Source organism: Acomys minous (genome assembly GCF_964271855.1).
Source record: "Acomys minous genome assembly, chromosome: 1".
NCBI classification, from domain to species: domain Eukaryota; kingdom Metazoa; phylum Chordata; class Mammalia; order Rodentia; family Muridae; genus Acomys; species Acomys minous.
In genome coordinates, this window is record NC_140483.1 from 15,366,915 (window position 1) to 15,377,605 (window position 10,691).

Sequence of the window (10,691 nt, forward strand, 5' to 3'; positions counted from 1 at the left end):
ATATTGAAAGAATTCATATACAAGTGCAAAGAAAGGCAAAGTAACCGCTTTAAGTTATACTATAAAATAGAAAGACAAATGGAATTAGGCCAGGGTCAACTTTATCCTAGGCTTTCCATTTTGTTTCTTCTCTAGTTTTACTTGAAACATTAGCTCAAAACCAGATCCAAACTGGGCGTGACAGTGCAGCTTACAATCTCAGCACTTGGGAGGCAAAGGCAGGAGGAAGATCCTGAGTTCAGGCTCAGTCTCGGCCACATGGAGAATTACATGAGTGAATCCTGGCCTCAAAACTAACAAATTAACAAAAAATAGAAATTAAGGAAGGGAGAGAAAGGAAAAGGAAGGAGGGAGACAGAGAGTTCAATTCCCAGCAACCACATGGTGGCTCACAACCATCTATAATGTGATCTGATACCCTCTTAAAAGAAAATAAGTTAAATTCACATAAAACCATTTGTTGTTTTAAGAGAAATAAATTGCTTTTTAAAAAATTACACTTATTTATTTATGTGTGCGTGCATAAAGCACACTCTCACTTTTGGGCGTGCACACATGACTAAGAACCACCCATGGAGGTTAGAGGACAACTTTGGGAGTCCGTTCTCTTCTGCCATACTGTCCTCAGGGTTGAACCCAGGTCTTCATGTTTGGTGGCAAGACTCTTTACTTACTGAGCCTTGTCACTGGCCCATGTCTATATTTGAGGGACTTAATTTTTCATCAGATGTCTGGTAAGAGACTTACACAAAGTGCTCTGTGTGAGCATCGGTACCACAATCCCACTGTACTTAGTGACATTCTGATTACCGATGGCTCCAAGATCAACCATCAAGCTCAAAGGCAGTAACACCAGGTCCAGAATCACTCATGAGCCTACACACTTCAATGCTATTCACCAAAGCTGACTTTCTTATATATGTATATTATGGTATGTTCTCTTGTATGGATTAGGGTTAATTAAAATTCATTTCTTTAATTCAACTCGGGTAAAGTATAATGCTTCATATGGCAAACACAATTTTAACTGGGTTGTAAAACCTAAGTGGAGAGTCTGTCAGCCTATCTCTCCTATTCTTCCAAATAAGGAGCAGAAACAGTGCTATCGTTTCGGGAGCTAAGAAATTACAATGTCTAGGATAACTCTTACTTTTAATTAAAGGCTCAGGGCCTCACATGTCCCTATCCATCTCTCCTGCATAGCAGAGGCAGATTAGTCTTCAGAGAACACTACCTTTCTGTCTCTCATAATAAGAACACTGGCTCCACATACTTGTGGAACAAATAATTCTTCCTGTCTCAAAAATCCATAATGACATGTTACGTCTGCCGCTCAGTTTACGTCATGTCATCCCATTTTATATTTTTACCAAGCATCAAAATATTCTCTTTGACACACTCAAACAAATCTCAACATGGGCACCATCCCACTACCCCATATCTCTTACAGGCAGTCCACACGATGCTAAAGAAGAGGACAATTGTGATCAGCACGGTGTCTACCTGGCTTCAGCTCAGCTTCAGAGCTGGTTAGAGCCTTTCGAACATAGCGCCCAGGACCAAATACCTCTGCAAAGGCTACTTGGAACCTTCGCCTCTAGACCCACCCATCCCTGCTGTCAACCTCAACCTGACCACAACAGAATTATTGCACGGTACATGGAAGCCAGTATTTTCCTCTCATCTCTGAGGAATGCCTCTACATCTGCTGTTCAAAGATAATCTTTCTGCCTGCACCCAATTTGCACCTCCTTTATTTCATTACAGAATATGCATGCAAGCAAGCCTGTTTCCAGCTCCTTTCTGCACCCTGGGATGCTCTTCAGGATAAAACACAGGTCCCCTTTACTCTAATCCTAAATCAAGGCCGACTTTGAACTTTCCATAAAAACTTACCCACAGGAATAACTCTTCATTATAAAACACAAGGGACAAAAAGTGATGTTTAAAACAGACCAAATTGCCATGAATGTTCTAGAGAGAGGTGTAAAGGATCATTTCTGAAGGCAGCTCCCTTTCACCCAACACTCAGGAGGCAAGAGTCTACAGGCGTCTACATAGCTAGTGCCAGGACAGCCAGGGCTACACAGTGAACCCTGTCTCAAAAACAAACAAACAAACAAACAAAACAGCAACCCAGCTAACATGCTTTTTTGAAACAAGTTATCCCAAATACTGTATTTGTATAGGAGCTTTTGGAAAAGAAAAAAATTTCTAGGGTAAAGACAGGTTATCCTAAGCTAGAAATTCTAAGCAAGGAAGGGGAAACCAATAATAAAATGTTACCAGAGAATGCTTCCCAGCACTTCTTTGCAGGATTGCTGGTAGATTATGCCCTTTCATTTGCCCCTCAGAATGATGTGTAGTTGCCATAGGTGGGCTAGAAATGTCCTCATGTCCCCTTGGAATGTGTCCTTCTTCCTGGCTAATCCATCACACTTGTCAATACAGACGGAAGACATGGTGGACCCTGACTGCTAAATAGGTTTTTATTTAACTTTCTTAGACAGGAAAAAAAAGTCCCCCCCCCCAGCCCCAATAATCAGGTTTTCCCTGAGTTAAAATTCAATTGCCTTTTTTTCTTTTTTGAGATATACTTTTTAACTGAGGAGAGGAACAAGGTAAATAATATTTTCAAGACTTATAAGAAGCCTGAGCACCCCAACGTTTCAGCAGAGTGGGCAGAAGGCAGGAGAGGGAACACGCTGCAATACGCTGAGGCTCTGGCCAGACAGTCCTAAGGACCAGGGGGAACGCTCCACCGAAGGCTTCCCTGGGCTCTTGACCTTTGAGGGACGCATCACCCATGCACGCAGTGTCCTTAGTTCTAACAGACATTCCTAGAATAGCTGCTACTTCGGCCTGGATGAGGGCTCCTAATGCAGAACCTTGGCTCAGTACCTAGGTATACCTACCCGTTGATGCTGTCAGGGAGGGAGAACCTTGCATAAAAGCAAAGCTCTCCACAGTGTAGCTGGGGGCTTGTAAGAATCAAAATATACAAACTCCTGTCTGCTAGAGGTTACTATCGGTTACTCTGTAATACTAAGAAAAATTGCTAGGAAAAGATGAGTTTTCATCACCAACTAAATGCCTTGAAATTGGAGTTCACAAGTAGTATTAAGAAAAACCATTTAGTGGGCATGGTGGCACACACCTTTAATCCCAGCAAGTTGGGAGGCAGAGGTAGGATAACTGTTAGTTCGAGGCCAGGCTGGTCTACAAAGCAAGTCCAGGGCAGCCAAGGCTACACAGAGAAGCCCTCTCTAAAACAAACAAACAAACAAACAAAAATTAAAAAACAAAAACAAACCCCGTTTATCCTCTTCTAATCCAAATGTTTAATATATGACTAAACTTTGGAAGACACCTGACATTGCTTCTATTTTTGACAGTGTTTACAATATGTTTTAGGTATATCTCTAATCAACATGGTAAAAACAATTCCACAACAAATCTAAAAATAGTTGGAGCAAAACATCTGGGACACTAGGAACACAGCTCAGTGGCACAGCTCTTGCCTACACTATACAAATTCCTGGGTTGGGCCAGTGAGAAGTTCGTGGATAAGGCACCTGTCACCAGCCCTGACAACATGAGTTTAAGCCCCTGGGCTACATGGCAAAGAAGCAACTCTCACAGGTTCTCTTTTGACCTTCATATGGGCCTGTGTTGCACATGTGTCCTCTGGCATACACATTCATGTGCACATAAGTGTAAACACACACACACACACACACACACACACACACACACACGAGTGCAATTTTAAAAGTTTTATCTTTTATTTTTTATTCCTGGTTCAATTTCCAGCACCCAAAACAAAACAGAACAAAACAACAAAACTCACTATGTAGCAGAGAAGAACCTGCCAACTTGTGGCATTTTTCCTGCTTCACCACCCCAAGTCCTGGGATTATAGGCTTTGAGAAGAGGCCTGGTTACTCCCTCCTTCTACCTATGCTGGGTATGAAGGCAGAAATAATGTGGATTACTTTCTTGAATCTTTATAACTTATATACCTTATACTTGGATTCAGCAAACATTATCCATAATCTATGCAACTCCCAAATCTTTGCCACTTCATAAGGTAAAAATAAATACATAAATACACTAAGCTTTAGTAAGTAAAACCCATTTTTACAGACTAAGTCCTCCTTGAGAAATCTTTAGCAACGGCTTTCAGTTTGCCCAGTCATTCTACTAAGTTTATAGTAGTAAGAACTGTACCTGCAAAAGACAGGAACTGTGGCCCAGGAGGACTAGGCATGCATAGAACACAAGAAACAGCAGGCGCCAAACTGCCTCAAAGCAGTACTCTCAAACACCCAGGGAGGCAACGTTCTGCTGCATCACAGAGCACACATATTTTAAGGGAATCACTAATTTAAAAATCTGTAAGTACCTTAAGAGGTTACTGTGCTTTGATTGAAATTAGAACACCTCCTCCTGATAACACTGAGTTCTAAAACAAAACAAAACAAAACAAAACAAAAACTAACACAGAAACAGGATGCAATGATCTACTGGGTGGTAGTTTCCCCAGGAAAACAATGTAGACATCCTCATAAGAAAATTTAACAAATATACTTACAAGATAATGTTAATTATTTTGTATTTATTTACTTTTTTGAGACAAGATTTTACTTACTATGTAGTCTAAGGCTAGCCATGGACTCAGATCCACTGCTTCTGCCTCTCCTAAGTGCTGGAATTAAAGGTGTGCCTCACCTTATCCACTATGATGTCACTTCTAACAATCGTAGATACTGTCAAAATGCCAATGTCCAAATGTCAATAAAAGTTGCTAATTTGGTACTGTTCTGGAATTCTCACTAGATAGTGGAATAGAGAAAATGAATATTTGTCAGTATTTTGATAGGTACACACTATCTTTCCATTCCAAATGGCCAGTCAGTCCTAAAAAAAAAAAAAAAAAAAAAAAAAAAGGAAGTCCTAAGCTAGCATGATGCAGTGCAGTGGTAACATGGCACAAGGTTTCTATCTCCAAATATGGTCATTTCAAAGCCATGCCTAAAATACCTTCAGAAATCCCCAACTATCATAAAAATTCAAAGCATTTAAATATATCATACTTAAGAAATATTCTATATGAATTACTTCAATTGCTTAAAAAATAAAAATATCCCTTTGTTTAACGTATTTTTCTATGGGAATGATCACAGGGAAAGTCTATGTTAATATAAATTGTAAGGGCTCAAAACCAAGGCGAGAGCAGCACAGCAGTTTAAAGATGCTGGACTTTCTCAGTCCGACAACTCTTTTTGGATGCTCTTCCAACATTAAAGGAGCTTTTGAAAGAAACAGGCTATCGATTTTCTTCCTCAAATAAGTTTACTGGGGCTAATTTTCAGGAAACAATGAGTTTGAAATTTTCTTTCCAGAGAGGATCTAGCTGTGTTATCCAGGTTGATCCTAGGCCCCAGGGCCTCAAGTAAGCTCCTTTTCTCAGCCTCTGCCACGGGTGGGACTACAGGTACATGCTGCTTCACCCAGCTTATTTCTCTTTAAATAAAAAAAAAATATTTTTTAACCTAAGGTGCTCAGGCCTCCAACTCACCGCCCTCCTGCTTCTACACCCAGAATGTTGCTTTCTAAAAAAAAAAAAAAATCAAGTTTTACTTCATTGTATATTTAAGCTATATAGCACAATTGTATGAGATACATGGTATTAAAGTGGTTATTAAAATGAAACAAATGAACACAATCAACTTGTCCGTTATTCCCAATGCACCCAGGAGATGCTACAATGTACCATTTGGCCAGAAGCTTGCACTATTCCTAACTGCCGCTCTTAGCCTGTGGACTAGCTCAGTCTACCTGGTCCTCCTGCAGAGTGATACTTTACATCTTTTTGCCTACATCTTCGATTTTGCTCTCTGTAGTCTGTATTCTTTTTATCAATCCAAAGGCTGCCAATAGCCAACTGTCTAGTTTTAAATGCAAGTGAAAACACTACCAGAATGTACACATCTCTCACAAAAATTTAGTCTAGCCACCTTCTCCAAGTCTGTATTTGCTCCTGAAAACACTCCGCAGGCTGCCTTCCTGTGTGCCGGTCTACAAAGGCAGGATTCTAGATAATTAGTTCCTTGATCAAGGAAGCAGGTGCGTCTCTTGTATTAAATTATAAGGAACCGGGCTGTGGTGTCGCACACCTTTAAACCCAGCACCCGGGAGGCAGAGGCAGGTGGATCGCTGTGAGTTCAAGGCTAGCCTGGTCTACAAAGCCAGTCCAGGACAGCCAAGGCTACACAGAGAAAGCCTGTCTTGAAAAGCCAAAAAAACAAATAAATGATAAGGAGTATCAATTAGGACATTTCTTAGAACGCAGGAGTCAAGACACGACCGATGCCGGGTGAGGCCACGCCCCACAGAGGTCAGCCGGACCCCAGGTTACTTCAGCTGTAAACCACGATGGTTCCACTGGGATGACCGCCCCTACTGCGAGGCAGCTCCTGGCAGGTACCTGGATGGTGTGCCAGCAGCTTTATGTAAAGCTGCCACCCTTCCCTCTAACAAACATAAACCTGGGTTCCCACAGCTTCAAAGCCGAAATACCATCTCCTCTTCCATATATATCTTGCCCCTCAAATTTCCTTGCCCTTGGTAAGAAACACCGTGCTGCAGAGGACCGCGTCCCCCAAACCATTTGCAGTACTTGAAACCTGTTCAGAAAATAACCGCTCTCAACAAAGAAAAAGGAGGTACTACTTTACCTGTTTCACAACACAGTTCAGCGACTCCCAGGGGCCTCCCCCGAGTTCTCCCTACTCGATGCCAACAGACTTAGTAGACAAAGACTCATACAGCCCTGAGACACTGTGGGCACGCAGATGTAAAGAACTGTCACAGTGACACCCCAGGAAGTGACTGGGCGCTCTATTCAGTTCATGACACTCACGGAACAAGGGCTGGGCATCAGTGCTCACTAAAGAAGCAGAGTTTGGTGTCAACACTGAACAGGAAGAGACGTCCTAGAACCCTCTTCCTGCATAGAATCTTCTCAGTTTGAGAATGGAAGCACTTAGGAAGAAAAAGAGAAAGAAGAAGAAGAAGAAGAAGAAGAAGAAGAAGAAGAAGAAGAAGAAGAAGAAGAAGAAGAAGAAGAAGAAGCAGCAGCAGCAGCAGCAGCAGCAAGGGGCTTTTTATGTATCCTGAGAGAATCGGACTCCCAGGGTGCAAAGTCATTTTAAGCATCAAGCACCACTTTTAGAATTATGTGCCAACGAATGAGGGAGGCACTCGCTCCAGGTGACTCTTGAACATTTGCAGCAGGGTCAGTCTTAGTTGAGATGCTGTGCGTGTAAACCACATCAGAGCTGCAGATTTAGTGGGAAATCTTGAAAAATAGGGCAGCAACTATGATATACAGAGAGGTAAAGCCATTAAGATAATTTCCACCTGGTAAATAGCATTGCTATAAAAGTTTTAGAATTATCTTCCATTTCTTTTGAATGATGCTTGGCCCATCCGGCCTTGATTCTGAAGCAAACCAGAATCAGCATTCAGTATTTCCCAATTTCAGCTCTCATTTTTAAAGGCTGGAAGAAAAACAAAATGAAACAGTAGTTTCCTTTTTCAAGCAATTTGATTATGATAACTTAATAGAAAAATAATTTTAAAACAGCCATAAAGCAACCAGCAGGCTCTCTATTAGAAAGAAAAATGACTTCAAAGGGGCAAACATCAGCACAGGAGGAAAAAAAACCACAACTGCTAAGAAAATGTGACCACAAATAACTTAACTAGGTTTTTCTAAAAGTGTAGGTCTAAGTGCTGGTTATAAGATTCATTTTAAAAGTGAAATGGACATTTGTTTCTCTCTCTCTCTCTCTCTCTCTCTCTCTCTCTCTCTCTCTCTCTAGCCTCTGGGGCCCTGGAGGCAGGGTTTTCTGTATTATTCAAACACATGCAGACACAAACAGGTAGACTATTGACACCACGCAAAGGGAAACAGCTGAGCACATGGCACATGCCTGCAATCTGGGCAAAGGCAGGAGGAAAGTTAGTTAACAAAGGGTGAGGACCACTCAGGCAGCAAAGTATTTGCCACGCAAACATGAAGACCTGAGTCCCGATCCCCAAAGATACAAATCTGTAACCCCAGTGTTTAGGGGACAGAGGCAGGCAGATCCCTGGAGACCGTTTGCTAGCCAGCCCAAAAGAATCTGTGAGCTCCAGGTTCAGGGACAGACCGTGGACTCAGAATAACAAAGTGGACAGTGACAGAGGAGGTCATCTTGACATGGAACCACACAGGCACACCACACATTCATGGACACACAAACATGTAACACACACATGCACCACAGGTGTAGCTCAGTGGCAAAGCTCTTGCCCAGCTTGTGCAAGACACAGGGTTTGACCCTTAAAAAAGAAGCGTGGGGGAATAAATACAACTTCTCTTCCACCAACCACTCAAAAAACCAAACAAGCCCTAATTTCTCTAAGGCTGGTATGGCTGTGTTCCATAGGCATCATTACATTATTAAAAGGTGCTTTTCCCACAGTGTTAAGTATATTTACCTTTTGAGGTGTTAGGTAAGGAATTCAGGGCCTTACACATACTAAGCAAGTGGTCTGCCACTGTGCTACATACCCTTAAGAGGTTTATTTTAAATGTGAAAAATTCAAGGATACACTAGGTACCATATTTTTTGGACCGTAAGGTGCACTTCTCCCCCCAAAAAGTGTGTGTGGGGGGGATTAGGGTACACCTTATGGTCCCATTGATGTTTTTACTGTTTTTCTTGTTTTACTGCCCTAAAAACTGGTCTTATGGTCAGGTGCGTCTTATAGTCCGAAAAATACGGTAAGTGAATTTTGCCGTTATTCTGATACTTAAAAAAAAAATCATTCTGCCATATTTGACTGTTAAAATATTGCTGGGGGGCATAAATCTAGAGTACTTCTGAGTTTATCAAATAAATGCTCATTTTGGGGGGCAATCATCTTTCCTTTTCTTCTTTCCTGAGACACAGTTTTTTTTTTTTTTTTCTGAGACACAGTTTTAATATACCTTAAGCGAGCCTTGAACTTACTACACATCCCAGGCTGTACTCAAACTGCTGGATCCTAGGCCTCCAGAATGTTAGGATTACAGACTTGTACCACCATGCCTCGCTAGAAATTTTTCAATAACAAAAAAATATTTGAAAAACAAAACAAAACAAAACAAAACAAAACCCTGTAATCCCAGAACTCTGGAGGCAGAGGCAGGAGGAGCACTGTCCAGCTTGGTCTACAAAGTGAGTCCAGGACAGCCAAGGCTACACAGAGAAACTGTCTCGAAAAAACAAAACTAAACCAAAACAAAAATAAGAAAATTAAGATCAGTGAACGAATCCTCGGGACTTCCACAACAGTTAATAGCTTCTACAGTGTTCTAATTTATTTTTAAAAAGGCCATCTCGAGGTGTCAATTCTTCATGCCCTTGAGTTTCATCAGCTAAGGATAATCTCCAGGTTACTTGGCAGGTGACACATTCCTCAGAAACTCTTTCCTTGTGCACTTCAATGCCAAGCTCAATTAAGCTGCCAGCAGAGTAAGCAGAAAGGATTGTACATATTTTAAACTAGGGAGTTGATTGGCCGCAGCTTCCTGCCTTGATGGAAAGGATAATGGCTAAAGCTTTGAGTGCGATCCCCAAACACTGAAATCACTCTCAAAGAATCGGATCTTCTAACACTGCCCCAAAGACTGCCAAAATTCCCATTAGAGCATCCTATTTTTAGTCTTTGCAATCGGCCTTTTAAATTGCATTCTACAGTACAATGTGCTTAACTAAGTTTACACAGAGAATAGAGAAGCTTCCTAAGGCTTTAATCCTTTTAAACACAGGAAGGAATTTTAAGCTTTCAAATCTTAATTTTTTTCCCCAGCCTTAAATTTAAGTCTTGCAAACATGCATATTAAAAAGGAAAGGTAAATCTTGGCCCAGAGGGAGGACAAGAAGGGTGACACTAGGCGGTTACTGACAACCAAAAAGGTAGCAGTGGAGGGAAACAGGGTATGGGGGCAAATAAAAGCCACCCTCAGGGGAGGGGACACGGGCTACGGGCCACCGAACAGAGAGACACTGACGCGGAGTAGAAGCCGCAGGATCCCCGGGGAGGCAAGCGCGCGCGGAGAAATTGGCGCGACGCGCGACAACAGCATACCGGCAAAAAAAGCGGGGAAAAACAGGAGAGCCGAGAGGGGGCGGATGCCAGGGGACACGCTGCAACTCCCGGGTGGACAGCGCCCGGGGAGGAGCGAGCGGCTCTCCCCAGCTCCGCGGCCGCCGCGAGCCGGCTGGATGCATTGCAGCCCGGCTGTTCTTCTCACCTGGGCATCCGAGGCAACGCAAGGGCTACCGCCAGGCGCCGTGTCTGTTTCCAGCCCTGCTCGCTGACATGGCGGCCGACGAGCTGTCACACAGCCGACTCGGGTCTCCCGCGGCTCTGGAGGATCGGACACCTCCAGCCTTCGCGCCCCGCCTCCCTCCGCGCGCCCCTCCCGGCTAGCCGCTCGACCGAGGAGCATAGAGTGCAAGATCGCGGCTAGAGTGGAAGTGCCGAGGGCGGGCGACCATAGAGTTCCAGCCGGGACACACCCGGAGAGTCTACTCACAGGCTTCTAGGGGCGGAGCCTGGGAGGAAGCGGAAGCGACTGAAGAAAGGGGTGA

The 10,691-nt window shown here is 43.0% G+C and overlaps 1 protein-coding gene across 1 annotated transcript in view; it reads right to left on the reverse strand.

The window, feature by feature from the left end:
• CNST (consortin, connexin sorting protein) overlaps nt 1-10,642 on the reverse strand; it is a 73,256-nt gene extending 62,614 nt beyond the window's left edge. Inside the window, exon 1 of the mRNA XM_084791877.1 lies at nt 10,352-10,642. Coding sequence (XP_084648003.1) covers nt 10,352-10,549 — 198 coding nt within the window. The 5' untranslated portion in view covers nt 10,550-10,642. The remainder of the gene's footprint in view (nt 1-10,351) is intronic.
• Nucleotides 10,643-10,691: the final 49 nt, after the last annotated feature.